The 24,670-nt window shown below is 43.9% G+C and overlaps 1 protein-coding gene across 13 annotated transcripts in view; it reads right to left on the bottom strand.

Annotated features, from left to right (window-relative positions):
• Positions 1-24,670, bottom strand: part of LOC145524536 (carboxypeptidase A4-like) — a 100,884-nt gene that overhangs the window by 29,309 nt on the left and 46,905 nt on the right. For 11 of the 13 annotated variants that reach the window (XM_081537040.1, XM_081537036.1, XM_081537047.1 and 8 more), the window contains 9 exons: positions 12,762-12,843; positions 12,221-12,355; positions 10,889-10,987; positions 7,220-7,321; positions 5,304-5,408; positions 4,430-4,540; positions 3,204-3,294; positions 1,616-1,815; positions 418-502 (listed from right to left, as the gene is read on the bottom strand). In XM_081537040.1, coding sequence (XP_081393166.1) covers positions 418-502; positions 1,616-1,815; positions 3,204-3,294; positions 4,430-4,540; positions 5,304-5,408; positions 7,220-7,321; positions 10,889-10,987; positions 12,221-12,355; positions 12,762-12,843 — 1,010 coding nt within the window. Of the gene's footprint in view, positions 1-417; positions 503-1,615; positions 1,816-3,203; positions 3,295-4,429; positions 4,541-5,303; positions 5,409-7,219; positions 7,322-10,888; positions 10,988-12,220; positions 12,356-12,761; positions 12,844-18,224; positions 18,295-24,670 lie in introns of those variants that run through there. The other 2 variants (XM_081537041.1, XM_081537044.1) reach the window with 2 other exon arrangements.

The raw sequence follows: 24,670 nt of genomic DNA, 5'->3' as shown, positions 1-24,670 counted from the left end.
ATGAAACACTTCAGCGAGAAACCAAAACAAGGGTATTTCCTGAAACTGAGGTTGAGTTGTAGGTGATGAGTCTCAAGACCCTCATCAGGTCTGGAGTCTTCATAGAGCTTTTGTTTTTATTTTTTCAGCTCAATGCTAATGACTGTCCAGAGGACCTCCTAAACCAAGCCTGCTATGAATGTGTTCATTTCAGACAGGACGGTGAGGGGGTCCCCTCCACTCCTTGGTACCACCACCCCAGTTTAATGAAGATGGTTGCCTGCAACAACTACCACCACACGGACTTGACATAAATTCAGCCTATCACTAGCAACAAAAACAGGTTACAAGTAAAAAAGGCTGTCTTGCGGCTCTTCTCCAGCTTCAAGTATCCTCTCCAAGTGTTCCCTAGTAACCAGTAAATTCAGGAGTACTTACAGAGAGTGGTGCTGATAGGACCCACTTGGTACTGAGTGCCCGACAAGGTAGCCAGAGCTTTGGCTACATTCTTCGCCAACATATCCTAGGAGTGGGGAGATCACTAGAGTGAGAAAGAATGGAATCTGAAGCCAGACATTCCTCAGCCGCTTTGCACTGCAGTGGATTGGAAGATTCCCGAGCCCCACCCCCACCCCACCCCCACCCAATGTTCCCTTCTGGTCTCCTTCTTTCTCATCCGACCAGAGCCAAGGCCTAACTATAAAGTGAGAGAAATAGAATGGTTCCTCCAACTCCTTCTATCACATCCTCAGTTCTTTACTTCCAGTTTGGGACCAGGGTAAGGAGAGAGGTGGAAGAAGGCCAGATAGTGCTCTGAAAGCAGGTGTATTATAAACTCAAGTTGGGGTGCTATTTGCAGCTCTTTGCAGATCTGGAGGGCTGCTCATGGGCCCATTAGAAATCTAGTAAAGGCATCACCATGTTCACCTACCTAACCTGAAGGAAGGGAATGTCACGTTCATGAAGACAAGGGAAGGGCAAGTATGTTCAAGAGGAAACCTTTTAAGAGTTTGAGTGTTCCCAGAGTGGAGGTGGAGACAGGGCCACCATATATGGATGTGCCCTACACAGTGGACTTGCTTGAGACCAGAATCTAGACCACACGTAGTCATAAGCCCTGTAGCTGTGGCCCCTGGCAGAGGGGCACACTCAAGCAAACCAGCAGAGAGAGAGAGGCCTGCAGTCACTCTGCAGGTGTCAGGCCCACTCAAATCAGTTCACCCTAAGTGTCTGTTCACATCCTGGGGTGAATCACTGCATGCAGCACAGAGCACCCCCGGGCTGTGGGCTACACCCTACTTAAATTCTACCATACCCCAAGTGAGGAGCAGCTCCCCCTTGCCCACCACAATGCCGCCCACAGTTCTTGACAAGCAGTGGATCTCCAATACATTTTGGTCAGAAAGACAAGTGAGAAGGAAAAACAGCATCCAGTGTGGATCTTGGAACTCATAGCAAACACAGAAATAAGGAGGATCATCTTCTTCCTGTTCCCAGTAGGCCTGATGGCACATTGCAGAGAACACAGAGAGAATACTGGGTCCTTCTGAAAACAAGCCCAGCTCCAGGACTTTCTCTACAAACCTCAAGAACCACCACTGTAGCAGCACCCAGAGGAAACACATATACCACTTACCAGTTCATCAGCATCCCGGGCCTTGTCAGTCGTGTAGCCATATGGATACATCACCAACTGCGAGTAGCTGTGCAGGTCGATGAAGCATCTGAACCTCCCATGTCTTTTAATGAAATCTGCCACCGATTTCACCTCCACTTCTGAATGGGCATGGGCTCCATGATATGCGTCAGAGCAAGGGTTGCTATCACTTCCCACTCCTGTGGGGAGTGACCCAAGCAGAAACATTAACCCATGGGCTAAGGAAATAGAAATGCAGGATTCTCCATCCAGAGGAGAGGCAGAAGGCATGCACAGGCCACTGCTGGCTGCCCTGAGAATCTAGTCCACAATGCGTATATATTGCGGGGAGGGTGTGGAAGTGGGGTGCTGAATCTGCCAGTGCTGAGCAGGAAAATTGATAAGACTCCTTTAAATGGATAGAGTTGACTTTGTACTGTATCACCAACAATTAATGTCATATTTGACAATGAGTAATTAATATGTATTCTTGATAATTAATATGAATACTAATTAATAATGAAAATAACTCCATTTATTCTGGTGTCAACTAATTCTCTTGGTTCAGATCTTAATGGCCAAGTGCTGCCAAAAATAATCTACTGTTGTGGCTAAAATCTCTTGATTATTTGACAGATATTTAAAATTATTGCTTTCTTTATTACTTCACAATATAGCCCCCTAAGGTATCTGACATTTATGTGAAACCATCCCTGTTGTGACTTAGCTTTGATGCCCTCAACTGCCACATTTTTATCAGCTCCTTTCCCACAGTCACATTATTTTTCCCCTAATCGTTTGTGTGGTATTTCTATGCAAGTAAGAAAATTAAAACCGTTACATTAAAAACATCACATCAAAAGCAAAACATCAGTACAGCTGTGGAACAGTGAAAGAGAACTACCAGAATTTGGAATTGAAAAGTGAGTTTAGATCCTAAATCTCATCAACCATGTGCTCTTGAGATTGTTGCTGAGCTTCCATTGTCCCATTTCCAATAAGAAAACTCACTCTCTAGGTCAGAATAAATAAGATAATATATGGGAAGCTATGTGGCATATAGTTGGCACTACTGTGGGGGTGATTTTTAAATAGCTGGAACTCAGAATCCACATCTCCTAATTCTCAGTCTCTTTCCATAACATCAAAGGGCAGAGAGCTCATATTTACACATCTGAGGGTAAACTGCTATAGTTTAATCCTCACAACATCATCTTGCCTGTTGGGGTAATAGTGCTAATTGCTCTCTTCTGTGTTACCACCAAGAGCCCTTCCACCATTCAGTAACTTGCCCAGGAACCGGGACAGCCAGGTAGAAAGTCAGCCCGTGGACTTGTATAAGATAGAATAGTTTTAAAGATAATAGTGTTCTCTCAGGAGGACAGATACTGCTCAGTCATTCCCTTTCAAAATTACAGTGAACAATACTATAGAGTGATACATACAGAGAATAAGGGATTTGCCCAGTTTCTCAAGGAACCAGCAATGGAGATAGCCTACAAACCAGCTCCCTCACTGCCAGCTCAAGACACCTGAGGACCAGGCTACCCAGAGGTATCAGGATTTAATAACTGTCTCCCCCACCTACCTCCAAAACTAGAATTCCAATTTCTATTTGGATCAACACCAACGCAGCTGCTTCCAGGATGTACAGACCGTGTCTTCCTCCATAATCGGTTCTGAAAAATTCATCAAGGAAGAAACAGCATTCAGAGGTGGGTCAGGGCACAGAAGACGTGAAGATTTTCTTTGGGGGCCTATGATGGAGACAGCACCACGGATGGGGCAAGCTTCCTGAAGTTCTGGAGGCAACTTCAGAGATCTGGAGGATCATCGGGGTTTCAGCCCTCACTAACTGCAGAGTCTCCTCTCCTTCCCCAGAAGGGAGAATTAGCCTCCTGATCAGGAAAAAAGGGCTTCCCCAAAATGACCTGATACCACCTGAATCCATTGAATGATTTAGGGCTTCAGTCAAAGTGGAACAAGTGGACATTATGGGCCTCAGTGATAACTGATGTGATAGCAAGTGCATAGTAACTATTTAACCCTTGCCTAAAAAATTAACCTGACTCCAATCAAGCATCTAGATCTGACCATAAGTGAATAGGAAATGCGGGGGATGAGGGAATAAATTAAATGGTACAGAACAAAGAAGTCATCAGGCAAATTCAGAATGTGACACTTTCTGCATGACAATTTACTTGGTTTCTCCAACAAATGAACGACATTCTAAAAGACATGTGGGGATAGGGTGGGGGTGGGGAAGACGCTGTATAATCAAAAAGCCTGCATAGTTGTAACAACCAAATACAGGTACAGACCTTATGTGGATCCTAATTTCAACAAATTGACTCAAAAGACATTTTAAAGATAATTAGGGATATCAGATGATATTGAAAAACTTCCATTAAATTTTTTTACTGTTGATAGTGGTGTTAATTATCATCAGCTAGAGATGAATACTAAAGAAGTTTTGAATGAAGTAACCTGATGTCTGGGATCTGCTTTAAAATACGTCAGGAAAAAAAAAATGTGTGGGAGGGAAAGAAATGAAAAGAAGATTGGTAAAGTGTTGGTAATTGTTCAAGATCCATAATAGGGAGTTCATTAGACGATTCTCTGTAACAAAAAAATATTCCCTGGTAAAGCTCAGCCCAGAGAATGACTGGAAAATGAGATCCCCCAAGGAAGCTCCTAAAGTGCACATTTTGTGGAATTTTTATCTAAGGTCATAGATCTATGCAATCACAAAGCAAGGAAATCGACAAACAGGTCTTAACTCCAAGCCCAGCCCATTCTTTCAGTATTACTCACATGAGTGTGAGTGTATACATATCCATCAGGATTGGCCACCGGCAACAAGAAAATATCCATTTTCTTCAAGGTGGAGGTGACGACTGGATCTCTCCCATAATCACATGCAATCTAAGCAGAGACAACATGCTTGTCAGCTATGTCTTTGCAGGCTGGGTTGCTAGGTCTAAGTCAGAGTATCTTCCCCAGATGCCCAGCTCCTAGAACAGCATCTACCCTCTGGCAGTCTCCCTACCACCCTTGTAGGTGCAGCTCTCTGCAAAGCCCACGGAGCACTTCAAAATCTGAGGGAACATGGCTACCTGATAACATCAGCTTCAATGAGTTCTGGGCTGCCTGGTTTATTTTTCCTTCCAGAGAGTAGGAGCAGGGGAAGGGAGAACCACACATCATAACAGTTATTAGGAATATGAGCCCCTGTGCTAGGGTTGGGGAAGATGGATCCTCCACTTGCACCACCCCTCCTCCCCGGCATTGGCTTAAACTAGACTTTCCAGAGGGATAGAGCATGGAGATAGCATGAGGTCCCTAAGAGCCAGGGGAGCCTGAAAGGGACTGAAGGTAAAGATTATCTGAGCCTTGCTGCTGAGAAGGCCCTGCTCCCTTCCTGCAGGACTGACTATGTGTCAGTGTTTCGGGGCCACCTCTATAGCTCATAGTATGCTCACTGCTATGAGTGGACTTTGTCATTTAGCTAAACTATGAGGCTGACCGTGGGGCTCTGATCTTTTGTTTCTCCAATTTGAAAAGACTCCCCCAGCCTACTGTTCCCGTGAGAGTGCCCTCCTAACCTACCCCCCAGGTACAGCCGAGTAGTACAGTACAGGGCACCCCTGGCCCTGCAGAATTCTGGGCTAATACTAGGTGACATGACCTTTTTCGCAGTCCAGATTGCCGTGGCAGGTGAGACCCACTCCCGGGCATGGATGCCTGCATTCAGCCAAAAGGCCGGCCGCCGGCCGCCTCTGCCAGTGCTCAACTGGAAGGAAAAAGAGGCCAGAAAATTACTCTCCTGTCTGGCTGTGTCTCTACTCACCTCTCCTCTCCTCTTCCCAGCTCGCCCCTATTCATTTAAGATCATTCAGAGACCAAATGTTCCTGAGGGCACCATTCATTTATCAGGCTTCTCCAGGTCGGGGAGCTCAATTAGCTGACTGGCAGGGCCCAATTGCAGCACCACAGCTCCAGGCAGCTTGAACCACTCCAAGGTTGGAAGCAAATGGGAAGGGAAAACAATTGCTATTGTGAATTATAATGTCAGTATGATTAGAGATAATATTATGTCTCTTAAATGGACTTCCCTGGTGGCTCAGATGGTAAAGCATCTGCCTACAATGCGGGAGACCTGGGTTCAGTCCCTGGGTCAGAAAGATCTCCTGGAGAAGGAAATGGCAACCCACTCCAGTATTCTTTCCTGGAAAATCCCATGGATGGAGGAACCTGGTAGGCTACAGTCCATGGGGTCCCAAAGAGTTGGACACGACTGAGCGACTTCACTTTCACTTTATGTCTCTTGAATGACCTCAAATGGTATCTCAACAGAGACAGACACAAAAGTGCATGAACCATCCTGTTCTAGCTGATGCCATAAATGAAATGAGTTTTAAAATGAGGAAGGGAGGGTTCACTATTGCTCACTGCATGAAATGAATTCTGACTGCTGCCTTTTAGTGTTGGGCCCCCTTGGGTCAGAGCTTGGTGCTAATGAAGCAAAGGTCTCCATCAGTTGGCAAATAATCTAAATTTATGTAGATTATTTGACAGCAACCAGCTCAAAGGCAGGTCTTCTCCCACTGGTAATTTCACCATTGCTGTAAGCCTGGATCCCTCAGGACCTGTATGGATATAACGATTTGACAAATTCTAAGCACTATTACTTCTTCCATGGTTTATATCTCCAACTTCGTTTTTATTCATTTGGCTGGATTATTTATGTAATTTATGTCACTGCCATAAATTCTTTGCCTCTTTTGCCAATATAGACCTAAAATCTGTTAGAAATAACTGGAAATTAGTCTTGATGCAGCCAAGGATCACAGACTGGGCTTAAAATTACATCAACCCTAAAATTACCCTCCTAGATTGCTTTTCCAATAAGTACCCCTAAAAAGCAGAATGGAATTTTTAGACCCATCCCAATTTGCCTTCATATTTACAGAAGATGGGAATGGAGGCAAAAGACTGTGGCCAATCTGAAAGCTTTCTGAAACACTAACCACCTCCCACTTCTTTCATTTTTTGAATTTTATTAATTTTCTTGGCTGCCCTGGGTCTTCATTGCTGTGCGTGGGCTTTCGCTAGTTGTGGTGACTTCTCTTGTTGCAGAGCAAGGCTCTAGGGCTCACAGGCCTCAGTAGTTGCAGGCTCAGTAGTTGTGGCACACAGGCTCTAGAGCGTCGGCTCAGTAGCTGTGGTGCACGGGCTTAGTGCCCCTCAGCTTGTGGAATCTTCTCGGACCAGGGATTGAACCCAGGTCCCCTGCATTGGCAGGTGGATTCTTAACCACTGGACCACCAGGGAAGTCCACTCACCTCTTCTTGATCCTGCCTTTCAGCCAAAACTTGGAAAGGGATGTGCTCCTTCTAACTCCATTCACAATAAGCAGAAGCAGGGGATCCTGTGTCAGAACAACTTCTAACCTGAGCAGAGGTGTCCCCACCTCACCCTCCTCCCTTAAGTCAAGGAGGTCCTTACAAACTGCCTCTTTCAAAAGTGTGAGGGCTGAGTCCTAGACACAAGGAACCAGGATCCTGAGTCCAGTCGGGCCCTTCAAGGTGCACGGAACCTCACCTTCAGTACATACATCGTCCGATTCTCAAATGAATGCCCAATGTTCACCGTGCTCGCCAAGCCAGGATAACATTTGGCAATGTTGTCCATCTCTTTGTGAATCTGAAGTGTGAAAAAGTAAACACAGGGGCATTTAAAAAATTTGTTCAGCTCTAGATGGGTATCTATGAACTTTATTTTGTTGATCTTAACTATTTTTTTATAGTCCCCTAATCTTGGGGTTGACAACATGAAATGCTTACTATTAAGCAACCGCCTAAGAATCCATCTCTATGATTTTCTAGAGAAAAACACATTTTATTTGTTCACAAAATTATAGCCCATTAAACGAGAGTAGAAAGACGTGTACAGATACTGCTCCAAAAGTGTGGCCCTTTGCACTATACTAGTCTAGGCCGTATATTATCACCCTGCTTATTTAAGTTATATGCAGAGTACATCATGCGAAATGCTGCGCTAGATGAAGCACAAGCTGGCATCAAGACTGCTGGGAGAAATATCAATAACCTCAGATATGCAGATGACACCAGCCTTATGGCAGAAAGCAAAGAGGAACTGAAGAGCCTCTTAATGAAAGTGAAAGAGGCGAGTTTAAAAGCTGGCTTAAAACTCAACGTTCAAAAAACTAAGATCAAGGCATCCGGTCCCAACACTTCATGGCAAACAGATAGGGAAACAATGGAAACAGTGATGGACTTTATTTTCTTGGGCTCCAAAATCACTGCAGATGGTGACTGCAGCCATGAAATTAAAAGACACTTGCTCCTTGGAAGAAAAGCTATGACCAACCTAGACAGCATATTAAAAAGCAGAGACATTACTTTGCCAACAAAGGTCCGTCTAGTCAAAGCTATGGTTTTTCCAGTAGTCATGTATGGATTGAGAGTTGGACCACAAAGAAAGCTGAGTGCCAAAGAATTGATGCTTTTGAACTATGGTATTGCAGAAGACTCTTGAGAGTTCCTTGGACAGCAAGGAGATCCAACCAGTCAATCCTAAAGGAAATCAGTCCTGAATATTCATTGGAAGGACTGATGCTGAAGCTGAAGCCCCAATACTTTGGCCACCTGATGAGAAGAACTGACTCATTTGAAAAGACCCTGACGCTGGGAAAGATTGAAGGCGGGAGGAGAAGGGGACAACAGAGGACAAGATGGTTGGATGGCATCAAGGACTCAATGGACATGAATCTGAGCAAGCTCCGGGAGTTGGTGAAGGACAGGGAAGCCTGGAGTGCTACAGTTCATGGGGTCGCAAAGAGTCAGACAAGATTTAGCAACTGAACTGAACTGAGTCTAGATAATCAGCAAGGGCCCCATTTAGCCAAGATTCTTGAAAGAACTCCCCTCCTTTTTTTTCATCACTTTTTCATCACTTTTCCCATCAGTTAGAAAATTCAGCATGTACTATGAATACATATAATACCATACAAGTATATTATGTACATTATAAAACAAAAAATAGAAACAAAAGTTGTTATGTTAATAAATTCAAATATATGTAGAAATATAAATAGAAATTGAAACGGTTTATTCCTCCATCCCAATGGACTATCTTGCTTACACCCCACTGTACAAGCACTCCACTTTGGAAGTGATTCTTCTAAAGAATCACTTTCTTTGATCTCTCAATTGAAGAGCTGTAACAAAGCAAGGTTATGAATGTTTCCATTTGCTTTCAGTAAAAAAAAAAAAAAGGTTTGCTTTAAATGGAATTCATCCACCTTACTTGTTCAAGCTTTTTAAGGGCTGAAATGAGGAAATAAATGAATTTATATTTAGACTTTAAATTTGAAAGAAGGAGCTTTACAAAGAAGGAAAGTGTGCGATCAGTACAGAATAAAATCAAGCTTAAAGGGTTTATCAGACTTGCAGTCATTATGGCAGACTGAGCAAGAAACTCGCTCTCAAATATATAGGCAAGACAGATAAAATACAATGAAAATGAGTCCCAGCCAAATTTAAAAGCCAAAAAAAAAAAAAGGAAAAATTGTGCCAGAAATGAAGAGAGAGCAAGCTAATAGAGTACAAGACAAAAGATGAAGCCCCAGGACTAGATACCCATCTTAGGTTCTGAGGATTTACAGCAACCAGGAAGAGGAGAAGAGGGCAAAGGACCCTGCCTGGAGCAAGGAGCAAGTTCCAACCTGAGAGCTGGAAAGTGGTAATTATGGCCATGAAAAGGGCCTGGAAACTCTACCCACTGACCCTAGAAAGTGGAGCAAAAGCCAGATGCCTGCCCGGAGTCATGAGAGGAAAGAGAGTCACTTAGGAAAAGTTAAAACAACAAGCTGTGTCCAGACAGGCATTGCAAATTCACAGTGCCAACACGAGGGGAAAGCTTACCCACAACAATAACAAAAGTAACTGCCACCACAACAATATGCACAAAGGGTCTGAAATTAGAAACCCTGGCAGAGACAAACATGAAATTCCCTTCAGAGACCTAAGAAGGCTCAAGTGATTGTGGGATATGTGCTTCTAAAAGCTGTTTTTAGAAAGAACTGAATACGAGCAGCCTTCTGCTGCAAGCCAGATGACAATGATACCTCAAGTCAGAGAACAAAATTGAGTGGATAGGAATGTGAGGCTCCTGCAGCAGGCAGGTGAGGGGATGGTGTTTCCAGAATCTTGGGTGACATTTGCAACCTGTTAGCTCAGCTCGGGAGTGCCCCATGTTAATGAGGCTATCGTCACAGGTTGGATCCCTGTGTGGGCCTCAGCTCCATTTTCGTCCATGGCCCTGGACTGAACTCCTAACTTTATCCAGCTGTTTTGCAGATGTATGTCACTGGTCATAAGAGGGATCAAGGGGCAGTGTGGCCAAGTGTACACAATAAACAAAGCTACTGACAATCCTGGGAAAGAAGTTGAAAAAAAGCTTGGGAAAAAAACCTCATCTGAAAGAAAAATAATTCAAAGTATATGCCTCATGAAAAGCATGCCAGGAACTCTATCTTTGGATATATATTAAGCTATAGGAAACAGAATACCAGTTTAGATTTGGGGTTTGTTCCTGAGTTAGTAGAGAGTTTCCAGACTACGGAAAAAAACATTGAGAGGCCTAAGAAAACCATAGGCTACGTGATTCAGTTCCATTCCAGTCCTTCTTGGTTCTTCAAATTCTAATATTACATTAAATTATTCTGCTCCAAATTTCTTATTTGAAGGGTTGGCTTACCTTGAAAGTCATTTATATAAGTGATTTCTAAGTAAACACAGCACCAACATGTATTATGGAACAAATATACATTATAAGTAGTCATGATAAATGAGTGGAAATATTTGGTTAACCTTGGAAATAATCACTTGTCTATTTGCCTGGGATAAGTAACATTTTAATCTGGGTGAATAAAGTACAGGGATTCTGGTGGAATATAACAAGGTTGAATTACGAGGACTGAAAATGGTTGCAATTACTTCATGGTTTTCTTTGAGGGGTTGCTTAAGAAAAGAAGGATGCATGTGGGAGTAAAATGTTCATTTTGCATTTCACTCTGCTCTTAGGAGATAAACAACCCAAGAATTAGAAAGAAATTGAAGGGTACATATTTTAACCCCTCACTGTAGGCATATTGTACTAGAGACTAACACCTCCTGGAAGTAAGGAGAGGGGTTACAAAACCCAGAAGGCCAACGACCTGATCTTTGCCTGCTTTGAAATACTTACATCTTCCAGGGTGTGATAGGCCCCATAGTTAAAGCAATTACTGCTCAGTTCTTGACGTTTATTGTGCTGCATTTCTTGGTCTTCATCATCTAAAACGGTCTAAGACAGACATGGCAACATTACAAAGTGATTCTCTGGAGACAGAGGTTCATATTGTTTCCACTCTACCTTGGGATATGGGCTGCCCAAGATGGTGGCACCCTTAGCACACATACCAAGAAGCACAAATGTCAAGGTGTAAAAGGGGGTCAGATTTCTTCCCCGTATCTATAAAATCTTACTTCTTGGAGCCCAATGTACATCACCTCATTCAAAACTCACTCTCTCCCTGGAAGCAACATATGTGCCATTTGGTTATTCTATACTATGAATTCTCTAGACGTCAGCCTGCATCTGGTATCCAGTGCCTCTGAAATACCCAGCTTGGGAAACCATTCAGAAACAAAGAAATTCTTACAACCACTCCTACTTTGAAGGCTCCTGGCAGATGTCTGTGACATGTGAGGATGATTAATAAGCTCACAGCTGCTCATGCCATCAGGAAACTCCCAGGCTAAATCACCAATTAGTCCACAACCCACCTCAGTGAAGGAGAGAACGTGAGCCAGACACTGTCCTGCTGTTCAAATACAGCTCGTGAGGCTGGTGTCTGACTTGGGCAGTGACGCTGCCTCTGCTAGGGGCTGCTGGTAACATTCTCCCTTTCTCCAATGGTGCTTATTTATTATTTATTTATTTTTGGCCATGCCATGTAGCATGCGGGATCTTACTTCCCTGACCAGGGATTGAACTTCTCCCCATTGCAATGAAAGTGTGAAGCCACTGGACCAGCAAAGAATTCCCAAAGGATATTTCTTATGACTGGCCTTCAGCACCTCCCCACCAGCACCAACTCTATTCTTCTCTCTTGACTTCAAATAAGAAAAAATAGACTTAATACTTGTGAGATAGCAATGACATACCAGGCACTGTTAAGACATTTTATGTACATTTAAGCACTTAATCTCAATTAATCGTATGAAGTAGGTATAACTATTGCCATTTTACTGATGAAGGAACAGAGTCTCGAGAGGGTAACAGTTTGTCCAAAATCACATAGCTAGTAGTTAGCAAAATCAGGATATGGATCCCGATCTGACTGGTTTCTAACCCATGTAAGCCCTTTCTAGCACAACATGTTCCTCTAATAAGTCACTGCACTTTACTTCCATATACCTCAATGTCTTCATCTGTTCAATGGAGAAGAGTGAGGCCAGAACTTGAAAATGCTCCAAGTCCACTCTGGCTGCTTGGTTCTATGCAAGACCAGTGGAGGGACCTTGGCCTACCCACCTGCAGGTCTTCAACAGCCACTGAGTACTCTAAGCCATGGTCATCCAGGAAGGATTTGACTTCGTGCAGACTGAAAGAAGGGACCAGGACATCTGCAGGATGACCGAGGGTAGAGGGAGATTTCCACAAGTCGAGCTGAAGGGAAAAGAAGTAAAACAAGGTTAAAGGATAGTTCAGGTAAAAAGCACAATGAACTCATTCTTCTACAACAACTGCCAAAAGCCTGGGTGGTCCCTGGGAAGCTGAGTTTGCACAAGGGCAAACTTCTGCCATTTCACAGTTTTATCTGGTCAGGCCTGCTCAGCAGGCAACACATGGCAAAGCTCAAGGAGTAATAAGTCAATGGCAGAGAGAAAGATGAAGCCCTCTGCTGAGGACCCCATGTCCCTAGAGAGCACTTCCCCACCAACCCTCTCCATTGTATAAAGACATGTTGATTAATATAGGATTATACACAGAAACTCTTCAGGAATAACAATGCCAGTGCTGCAATAGTCTTCTCCTACCACGGTTAATACTCAAGAGAAAGAGAACTAGGTACCTTAAGGTTGTCTGAATTCACTAGTTGATTGAGTTTGCTGATCTCGTCTCCATTTCTGACGTTAATTCTGAAAACTTGGTGCCTGGAGAAAGCGGGGGAAAAAAGCAAAAGATAGTGGTAAGCTTTCAGCTGGCAAATAAACCCCAGGCCTACTATCCCAGACATAATGAAAGGAAATGGTCTAGTCTTTGGTTATAATATATAGCCACTAAAAATAAGGCTACGTGGCAAATATGAAAAAGTGCTTATGGTATATAACTTTAAGGGAAATATTAAGTGAAAGAGCAGGACACAAAATTGTATGTAAGCCATGATTGCAAGTATGGAAAAAGCAGATGCATTGGAAGAAAAACAGACAACGGAAATATAGCAAACGCTGACAGTGCTTATGTTCGGGTCATGGGATTATGGATGACTTACTTTTTTCCCCTCGTATCTGTTTTCTGTAATATGGTCATATTACTTTATAATGAAAAACATATATATTTTGCAGAAAGGAATGTTTCTGAGCTACACGCAAAGCTAACTCAAGACATAAAGAGGCACTTCTTCACTGTCAAGGTCTAGGACTGAAACTGGCTGAATGTCCAGGCTGGAAAGAGCAAGGAAAGAGAACAGACCTTCCATCCTGGGAGGGTTAGTTATTTTTCCTCTTAGCAAAGAGGGGAGAGGCTGGGTGCTCTCCAGGCCCTTCCAGCTCCAGAATCCTACACAAATGCATGGTGCTGGGGCTGAACTTGGGATTCATCCTCCCAATGGGGCTCTGACAGGGCCCAGAAGGAAGCTGGCCAGTCCCAAGTCCCCCTTTGTTGTTCGTCCTGCACTTGTTTCCTATACATCATTTAGCTCCCGCGGCAGCAGCAGGGGTAGAGGCCCCCAAAGTCCTGTGTGTGGGTGGGAGAAGGCCAAGCCTGAAAAGCTGCCTTTGTGCTCTCAGCCGGCTCAGAGAGCCAGGGGAGCCATTAGGCCGTTGCTAGGTGACGGCCCGAATGAATCGGCACTCAACACTGTCACATGCGTCATCCCTTTGACACAAATGAATGCGGGAAGAGCTGCTGGAGACGGCTGTGGGCTGAAGGACCTGTTGACAGAGAAAATGGTTCTGTCACAGGGAGCTAAACGTGCAGCCTCACGTGGCAGATCAGCATCTCCTCATCAGAAAACCAGTCTAATCCGGATGAACTCTCTCAGAGCTTAACTTTGTTCTGGGAGCTTCTGGGGGGTCTCCAGGGGATCTGGTCTAGCCCCTAAGGAGGTAAGGTCTGCTGCAGAGTTGCTTCTGTTGCAGGCAGCAGATCTGGAGGGAACGCCATTGCTGAAGCCTCACTTTCCCCCTGCTCGTCTGGTCTCCACAGGGTCCTGGGAGGTGGGCAGCCAAGTGCATCCCATGGGAGTCTCTGAGGCCACAGTGGAGAAGCCACTGGCTGGCAGGTATCAGCCTGAACCCGATAGACTTGCTAGATGTTGGACTGCAGCCCTGGGAAGATGGGGAATCAAACCACCATTTCCCTGATACAGGCAAGCAGCCTTGCAAAAGTAACAGGTTTAAAACAGAAGGGAAACCCTTCCTCCTAGCTGAGTATCAGGACCCATCTGTAGAACTCATACTCTGCCACAACCTATCCTCAATACTCCAGAAAAAGGAGCATCTTAAAAATGGGTGTTTTGCCTATTTGCAGGGCAGCTATGGAGACACAGACATAGAACAGACTTGTGGACACAGTGGGAGGAGAGGGTAGGATGAATGGAGAGAGCAGCATTGAAACATATACATTACCAAATGTAAAACAGATAGTCAGTGGGAATTTGTTGTTTGACACAGGGAGTTCAACCCGGATTGTGTGATAACCTAGAAGGGTGGGATGGGGAGGAGGAGGGGGGAATGGGAGGGAGGTTCAGAGGGAGGGGACATATTATACCTATGGCTGATTCACGTTGATGTATGGCAGAAACCAATACAATATTGTAAAGCAGTTATCCTCCAATCAAAAATAAATAAATTTTTTAAAATGGGTGTTCTGAAAAGTGCATGTGCACTGGCATCTCTGTTAGCAAAATGGGGCATTGGTAAAATACAGCATTGACTAGAGTATCACAATGAGAACAAGGAGAGAGAAGGAATAGGAAGAGAAAAGAAGAGGAACATAAAAATAATGGGCTCTTAAGAGTATGAAAACCATGTTACACATTCATCCACAGCATGTGCTTTAATTCTCCCAAAGTGGTAACTTCACAGCAGAACTTTCATACTCCTGGGCACAGTACACAAGGGAGTACAGGGAATCTAATTGGCCCTGATGATGATTAAACTCACAGCTCATTTCATTACGTCCTAATTAGCCCAGCTCCAAAGGATAAAGACACATCTGTAACATGCAGACAGGCAGGGCGTAAGAGCTGGTACAGAATAGAGTCTTTCCCCACATGTCTCTCCTCCATCTCTCCCTCCTACACATTCTCGGCTCCAGCCTCACTCAAATCCCAAATTCACCATACATTTTGCCCTTCTATGTCTTTGCATATGCTGTATCCTCTGCCTGGATGTCCAGCCCGTTTATCTGCCTAGCCAATCTCTCATCCTGGCTTTAGGACCAACCTTCATCACCCATAAGGTTTTTCTCAACCAGAAAAGACAATGTTAGGGACAATCTTCAGATGGCACTAAAAACTGGCAGGAGGCGGGGAGGATCTAACATTATTCTCATGAACATAAGTTCATCCATACCTAGAAGCAGAAAAAACATAAGTGGGTGCCAGGTGAAGGGCAGCCTTTCTCTTGCCCTCACTATCTTTGTCTCTATTTGGAAAATGCACCCTGAGAGTGTGGGTGGTGGAACATAACCTATCTCCACCATCTGGAAATATTTTCAAAGATTTAAGCTCTTTCTGAAGATGGAAAATTGGCCTAGGAAGGTGGACATGCTGGGGTTTGCAGGTTGCCATGTTTACCCTTCCTACTCCACACAGGTAGGTGTTCCTACAGCTCTTCTTAACTCTGGTGCTCTCCAATACCCAGACTGGCAGCTGCTGCCAACACAATGGTTAGTGATCCACTCTCAGTCACTCTCACACTCATCCCATGTTCTGGACAGTCAGTAGTCACCTTGGTTCTGAGCTTCTATCCCTCCCCCCTTTCACCATGTGGGTGGCCAAGCAGCATGTTCTTTGTGCCTTTCTTACTTGCATCCCCAGCCAGTCTTAGAAGCCACCACATCTGAGATGATTTCATCGAACTCCTAAATGCCTACCAGTTACTGCTGATGCTTCAAGTTCTGCAACTATTTCCTGTTCTCTGCTTGCAGTACACCTAGCCACCATCCTATCCTTAAGATGAGTGGAGCCCAGGACAGAAGACACCAGCAGAGTGAGAGAGACTGCGGAGGTAGGTGAGTTAGGTGGAAGGAGCAGAGACTGGGGGTGTTGAGGGGATGAAACCATCACCTCCATCTCCATCAGCACTGTTGCCCCTACAACCCAACCTGCTTCCTGGCTATCCAACCACTCGAATGCTCAGAGACCAACTTCCCTTGCTCTAAATGTTCACCAAGTTGGGTGTCTAGGCTATGTCTATGGACCTCAGGAAGAATTCCTCCACCTTTGCTGAGTTCCCTACTATAAGGCAAGAAAGATTTGGGGGCAAGGATGACACTCTTGATTAAAACTGTCTGCAATTTGCTCAGGCACACAGCGCTTTCTGTGTAAGCTCCTACGGTGAGCACTCCAGAGCCCAGCCAAGCAGTCTCAACCCAGGTATCCACTGCATTATATGAGAAGTCTGTATCTTGAGAAATAGAGATTTTTTTCAGCCACGTGAATAGGTGCAGTGGGAGCCTGAGAGCTCTATGCATCAGCCCACATAGCAGCAAATGTAGTTATTACACACTTACTGCTGAGCTGCCTGTGGAAAAATCTCCTTCCCTTACCACCTGTTATGCCTAAGCGCTCTGAGCTATTTGGCAGTAGAGACCAGGTGTGAACGGAAGTCATCACCATAAAAATTACTCAATCACATATAAGTAATTACTTCAATAAACAACCTCAAAGTCCCTTTAGCCAGATAGTATAATGGAGAGTAAACTAACATATATGGACAAATCAGTTAGATATAGGATTCTTTCTGGAGATTGTTGTTCAGTCGCTCAGTCATGTCCAACTCTTTGTGACCCCATGGACTGCAGCACACCAGGCTTCCCTGTCCTTCAGCATCTCCCAGAGCTTGCTCAAACTCATGTCCACTGAGTCGGTGATGCCATCCAACCATCTTATCCTCTGTCGTCCCCTTCTCCTCATGTCTTCAATCTCTCCCAGCATCAGGGACTTTTCCAATGAGTCAGCTCTTCACATCAGGTGGCCAAAGTATTAAGAGTTTCAGCTTCAGCTGGAGATTAACTCAAGTTATAGCAAAAGCATTTGGGTTTTGCATTAAGAGTTCCAACTCCCCTGCTTACCAGCTAAGTAGTCTTGGGCAGGTTTCTTAATCTTTCTAAGGCTGAATTTTTTTCATGTTTAAATTGAGGAAAATAACACCCTTGCCTGGAAGAATTGTGTGATCCAAAAGATAATGTACGTCACAGCTCTTTGCAAATGGCAAAGCATTATGCAGTAATGAGTTATTAGAATTCAATCTTCCAGTAGGGTACCATGGCATCCTTTCATCTCTCCTACCTCCCAAATGTCCTCTCCTTTGTAAACCAAAAGGCATTCTGTGTGGAGTACGTGTGCATGTGCACGCACACACACAGAATGCACGGGTATACTGTTGCTTTTCATAGCTAAGGCTAAGCAAGACCCATCAAATCTCCATATGCTAGATGCTACCAAGAAGGCTCTGCCAAACCTTAACCGTTAACAGGAAGGGGAAGCCAAGAAGCCTGTGACCCAGGTTTTCCTCTAAGTATGGCAGAAACTGGGCTTCCCTGGTGGTTCAGCGGTAAAGAATCCACCCGCCAATGCAGGAGCCACATGTTCAATCCCTAGGTCAGAAAGATCCCTGGAGAAGGAAAGAGAAACCCACTCCAGTATTCTTGCCTGGGAAATCCCATGGACAGAGGAGCCTGGCGAGCTACAGTCCATAGGGTCGTAAAAGTTAGACACAACTCAGCAAATAAACAACAAAACATAGCAGAAATTAAAAACAACTGGTTAATTCTTAGTAGTTCATAGCACAGGAATAAGAAAGTAGGAGATGCCTGAAACTGACCTTAGGAATAAGAACCAGGAAGAAAGAACTGGCAGGAATTATGCGGCTGGGGAGGGACTAAGACCACCTAGTTTTGACATGACAGCTAAAACTGAGCCTGAGAAAGAAGTAATTGGTCCAAGATGATACAGGGGCAGAGCTGGGACAGGAATCCAGGTCTTCCCTCCCAGCACCATACCACCTGAGGTACAGTCAGCCATTCATGTCCGTATCTATTTGGTTCCTTATCTCTGAACTAAGTAATAAGTCCAAAAGCAACTTACCCAGAAAATGTTTCTCGGTCACAGATGCCAAACCCAATAAGGGCCCCAAAGAACAGTATCCACTTCATGTTCCAAGGATGCCAGTCATAGAGTGGTTGAGTCAAGCTGTATTTATAAGGAGTCTGAGGCAGACTCATGTCCTCAAAAATGCTAATATGATTCCCAAGCACCCTTGCAACTCTGATGTACTATCAGAGTAGGTAGGTCTTTGATGCCTCTTCCACTCCTTTTGAGTGATAAAGGCCAAGCCTCTTGACCTACAAAGTCAGAAATTTGCTCCTCAGGCTGGAAAAGTCTGTGACAAGGGTTCTGTATTGCTTAACACTTGGTATTTAAGTATTGCTTTTTGAGTAAATAGGGAAATCCCACAGGGCTGGATAGAACTTACACTGACAGAAGAGGCCAGATTATGAACCTGAGATTATGTGAGCTCTAGAATAAAAATAAAGACTATCAAAGAAACCCCAAGCCAACTCCAAGACCACATACTTCACACACTTGACAAGCCCTTCTCTGGTGAGAGCAGATCATGATGGAAAGTTTGTGGCTTCTGTTTTGAATCTGACACCTAGTTTTTCTGACTCCACTAAAAAGGCAAAAATATATGAGGTCCATGGTATAGGAGAAATGTGTTAGTCTTAATAAATTATCAGTTTTCCTTGGAATCTAAAAAGATAAGGCTTAATGGTATTATTAATAATAAGACTTTCTTACATTTACTAGATTCTGAGTCTGGTGTCCTTTCTACCAAGTCACAGCAGAATAAGTGGAAGACACTCATGATCTCGACCACTTCTTCAAGGACTTGGGAGCCTTTCAGTCTGTTCAAGGTGCCCCAGATCGCACAAGCCTCCCCTATCCTACTGTCCCCCTATCTACATTCTTTCTGTACTTTCTCAAGGGGAGTAGATTCAACTAAGGGTCATGGTTGGGAGTGTTAAAGAAATGTTATTCTGACATTTGTTACAGCTCTAAGGGAGACTTTATTCAAGATTATCGCGACAAGACTTCCCTGGTGGTCCAGTGGTCAAGACTCCATGCTTCCAATGCAAGGCACACAGGTTAGAGCCCTGGTTGGGGAACTAAGATCCCACGTGTTGTGCAGTGTGGCCAAAAAGAAAAAAAAATGGTTATTGCAATACAGGTCATGCGACAGGAGAGATTAATTGTGTTCAACTTCAAATCTATTAAATATAGCAGAGCAAGGAGGTCAGTGGATGGAAAATTGCTAAAAGGAGACACAAAGTATAGGGAGAATTTTTGCTTAACTGACCTAACAGGATTTGTGCAAAAGGCAGGCTACAGATTTAGACATCAATGGTGGAGAATAAGGAACCTAATTAGATATAAAGGACTGAGGGATGACTTGTCAGTATTTTTTGCTAAGACTGACTTAGGGTCCAAGGATAAAGCTAGTAGAAAAGAGGGCTCAGGGAAGCCTGTCTAAGGTTTGGTCAAGAAGAGTTGGTCAGGATTTGTGGAGCTGGGGGGCCTCTATCAGGGCTCTTTTGTCCTTCCAACACTGAAAATGAACTCCTAAGCCCACCTTGATCTGTCAAAAAAGCTTGGCTCTACTTCACCAAGATAGAGTTCAGCCTGAGAAGCTGAGATCTAAATCTGCAAGAAATCTGAACTAAGTAATCAAGCACTCAGAATTCCAGGCAAGCTGAATTCACTTCCCACCCATATCTCCCAAGGAAAGCCATTAACATGAAGAAAATCCAAATCTCTAATGGAAGTCAATGTCTAAAGAGAAATGATATGGAATCTGAGACTCAGATTGATGGAGCAGCCTGGAGGGAGGAATGTCATTGGTTTGCATCACTAGCTTTTATCATGCAGTGTATCAGAAACAGAAAAGCAACAAAGTCAACAACGAATCCAGAGGATGAAGCACCTAGCATGATACTTAGCACAATCTAGTTGCTTAACTAGTATTTATTGAATTAATAAACTCAAAAGTTCCTTTCTAGCTCTAAAATGTTACTCTATTAAGATGAAGGAGTTGACATATACCACAACATGGGTGAATCTCAAAAACATTATGCTAAGTGAAATAAGCCAGTCATGAGAGGACAAGTACTATATGATTCCATTTATATGTGGTACCTAGAATAGGTAAATTCATAGAATAGAAATAGAATAGAATTACCACAGGCTGGAGAGAGAAAAAACAGGAAGTTGTTGCTTAATGGGTACAGAGTTTCAGTTTGGGATGATGGAAAATTTCTGGAGATGGATGATGGTGATGATTGTACAACACTGTGAATGCACCTAATGCCACTTAACTGCACACTCAAAATGATTAAAATCATTTTATGATATGTCTATTTCACCACAATTTCTTTAAGGATGTTGGTAGCATTTGCTTTAAATGGGATTTAAAAAGATAAAGGTTTTTAAAATAGTGGTTTGCTGTGTTTCAGGGCAACATAAATCAAAGATATAATGTTCCTATATCAGGATTAGAAAAAGGAATAATCATAACCCAATTTTGCTTCCAATCAAAGAGCTTTTAATGGTATTTAATGATCCATGATTGTCTTCAAGCCAAGCTAGGTCTCTTTCGCTTGTGGCTAAGATCTGATTGGGCTTCCCAGGTGGCACTAGTGGTAAAGAACCTGCCTGCCATTGCAGGAGATAAGAGATGCGGGTTTGATTCCTGGGTCGGGAAGATCCCCTGGAGAACAGCACAGCAACCCACTCCAGTCTTCCTGCCTAGAGAATCCCATGGACAGAGGAGCCTGGTGGGCTGCTCTCCATGGGGTGGCACAGAGTTGGACACGACTGAAGTGACTTAGCAGCAGCAGCAGCAGCAGACTAGATGAACCTTTGTTGGCAAAGTAGTGTCTCTGCTTTTTAATATGCTTTCTAGGTTGGTCATAGCTTTTCTTCTAAGGAGCAAGCAACTTTTAATCTCATGGCTGCAGTCACCATCTGCAGTGATTTTGGAGCCCAAGAAAATAAAGTCTGTCACTGTTTCCATTGTTTCCCTATCTGTTTGCCATGAAGTGTTGGGACCGGATGCCTTGATCTTAGTTTTTTGAATGCTGAGTTTTAAGCCAGCTTTTTCATTCTCCTCTTTCACTTTCATCAAGAAGCTCTTCAGTTCCTCTTCACTTTCTGCCATAAGGCTGGTGTCATCTGCATATCTGAGGTTATTTATATTTCTCCCAGAAATCTTGATTCCAGCTTGTGCTTATTCCAGCCCGGCATTTCACATGATGTACTCTGCATATAAGTTAAATAAGCAGGGTGATGATATACAGCCTTGTCATACTCCTTTCCCAATTTGGAACCAGTCCATTGTTCAATGTCCGGTTCTAACTGTTGCTTCTTGACCTGCATACAGATTTCTCAGGAAGCAGGTAAGGTGTTTAGTGAACAAGGAGTTAGTGAACTCTTTTAGTCTACATTCTATCTTTAGAGCTTCTCAACAATACATTCACAGATGAAGAAACCAAGGAACCTGGTTTGAGTGACCTGCCCAGAGTTACTTGGTTCCTAAGTGATGGAACTATAACTCAAACCCTGACCTCTTTCCCCAAGGTCTGCGTTGTTCCTGCCCTCCCCGCCACCCACACACACACACCTTCTCCTAGACCAAACACCTGTTGTGGCACAGTCCCTCACAGCCCTCTCCAGATGAAAACCACCCAGGAAATGTCTCACCCACTGCTTGCATGGAGTGAAGCAGGTATTCAGCCCAGAGCTGCATACCAATCTGGGGCAAGAGACAAAAAGTACTTAATTGGAACTAGTTCTTAGAAGCAATGCTTGTCCAAGCCATAATGTGGCCAGGATCGAGGATAACAGAGTTGGTTCTGGACAGAGATGCAGCTAGAACTTGCTTAACCATTAATGGTCATATTACAAAAGATCAGACAACAAACCCTACACCTGTCTGAAATTTTCTTGTTACAAATATCTTCAACATCTGTGACTTTATCAAGAAAAAAAAATCAGCCTTTCAAGGTCCACTGTACTTGTAAAATACCTCTGATAAGGAAGCTGGAAAACTAGATTTCCTTAAAATGAAATGGCTGAGAAGCCATGTGTGTGTGTTGGGGGCAAATGATGCTTTTCTATTGATATTCTGAATTCCAGCCTCCACTCAAAGGTGGGAAATCAGAGAAAACATGCATTCCTCAGCCTCAGGTAGCCATCAGGGCCTTCTACCCCTGTCACCACTCAGAGGACCCTCCTTCCCTAAATTCACCAAAGGGGAGCACAATCCCACATGAAACACAGTTTAAAAGGTCTGGACAACTGTAAGCGTATCAGTCTTCCCAGGATATAGCCTAAAAAATATGTAGTTAGAGTTCCAAAGCTGTTCATTACATTTGACTTAGGAGTCATCTAAAAGAAAAAGGAATTTGTGCCAACATTGTGCCAACATGTTCATAGTAGCATTATTGAGCAAAATGTTGAAACATTCCAAATACCCTATAACTGGGATATAGAAGAATAATGGAAAAACAAACCCCTAGTGTGGAAATACATAAAACTATGTAGGAAACGTACAATGGAGTACCGCAATGCAATGCAACATGAAACTCACTCAGTCGTGTCCAACTCTTTGTGACCCCATGAACTATACAGTCCATGGAATTCTCCAGGCCAGAATACTGGAGTGGGTAGCCTTTCCCTTCTCCAGGGGATCTTCCCAACCCAGGGATCAAACCCAGGTCTCCTGCATCGCAGGTGGATTCTTTACCAACTGAGCCACTAGTGAAGTCCAAGAATACTGGAATGGGTAGCCTATCCCTTTTAAAGCAGATCATCCCAACCCAGGAATTGAACCAGGGTTTCCTGCATTGCAGGTGGATTCTTTACCAGCTAAGCTACCAGGGAAGCCGTAATGGAGTACTCAGTTCAGTTCAGTCGCTCAGTCGTGTCCGACTCTTTGCGACCCCATGAACTGCAGCACGCCAGGCCTCTCTGTCCATCACCAACTCCCGGAGTCTACCCAAATCCATGTCCATCGAGTCGGTGATGCCATCCAACCATCTCATCCTCTGTCGTCCTCTTCTCCTCCCGCCCCCAATCCTACCCAGCATTAGGGTCTTTTCCAATGAGTCAACCCTTCGCATGAGGTGGTCAAAGTATTGGAGTTTCAGCTTCAACATCAGATCTTCCAATGAACACCCAGGATTGATCTCTTTTAGGATGGACTGATTGGATCTCCTTGCAGTCCAAGGGACTCTCAAGAGTCTTCTCCAACACCACAGTTCAAAAGCATCAATTCTGCAGCGTTCAGCTTTCTTCACCGTCCAACTCTCACATCCATACATGACCACTGGAAAAACCATAGCCTTGACTAGACGGACTTTTGTTGGCAAAGTAATGTCTCTGCTTTTAAATATGCTATCTAGGTTGGCCATAACCTTCCTTCCAAGGAGTAAGCGTCTTTTAATTTCATGGCTGCAGTCACCATCAGCAGTGATTCTGGAGCCCAAAAAAACAAAGTCTGACACTGTTTCCACTGTTTCCCCATCTATTTCCCATGAAGCGATGGGACCAAATGCCATGATCTTAGTTTTCTGAACGTTGAGCTTTAAGCCAACTTTTTCACTCTCCTCTTTCACCTTCATCAAGAGGCTCTTCAGTTCTTCTTCACTTTCTGCCATAAGGGTGGTGTCATCTGCATATCTGAGGTTATTGATATTTCTCCTGGCAATCTTGATTCCAGCTTGTGTTTCTTCCAGCCCAGCGTTTCTCATGATGTACTCTGCATATAAGTTAAATAAGCAGGGTGACAATATACAGCCTTGACGTACTCCTTTTCCTATTTGGAACCAGTCTGTTGTTCCATGTCCAGTTCTAACTGTTGCTTCCTGACCTGCATACAAGTTTCTCAAGAGACAGGTCAGATGGTCTGGTATTCCCATCTCTTTCAGAATTTTCCACAGTTTACTGTGATCCACACAGTCAAAGGCTTTGGCATACTCAATAAAGCAGAAATAGACGTTTTTCTGGAACTCTCTTGCTTTTCCAATGATCCAGCGGATATTGGCAATTTGATCTCTGGTTCCGCCTTTTCTAAAACCAGCTTGAACATCTGGAAGTTCACAGTTCATGTATTGCTGAAGCCTGGCTTGGAGAATTTTGAGCATTACTTTACTAGAATGTGAGATGAGTGCAATTGTGCGGTAGTTTGAGTGTTCTTTGGCATTGCCTTTCTTTGGGATTGGAATGAAAACTGACCTTTTCCAGTCCTGTGGCCACTGCTGAGTTTTCCAAATTTGTTGGCATATCGAGTGCAGCACTTTCACAGCATCACCTTTGAGGATTTGAAATAGCTCAACTGGAATTCCATCACCTCCACTAGCTTTGTTCGTAGTGATGCTTTCTAAGGCCCACTTGACTTTACATTCCAGGATGTCTGGCTCTAGGTGAGTGATCACACCATCGTGATTATCTGGGTCATGAAGATCTTTTTCGTA

This window comes from Giraffa tippelskirchi, chromosome 10 (assembly GCF_054371585.1).
Source record: "Giraffa tippelskirchi isolate mGirTip1 chromosome 10, T2T-mGirTip1v1.2.pri, whole genome shotgun sequence".
Lineage (NCBI taxonomy): Eukaryota > Metazoa > Chordata > Mammalia > Artiodactyla > Giraffidae > Giraffa > Giraffa tippelskirchi.
This window is presented reverse-complemented; position numbering and strand designations above follow the sequence as displayed.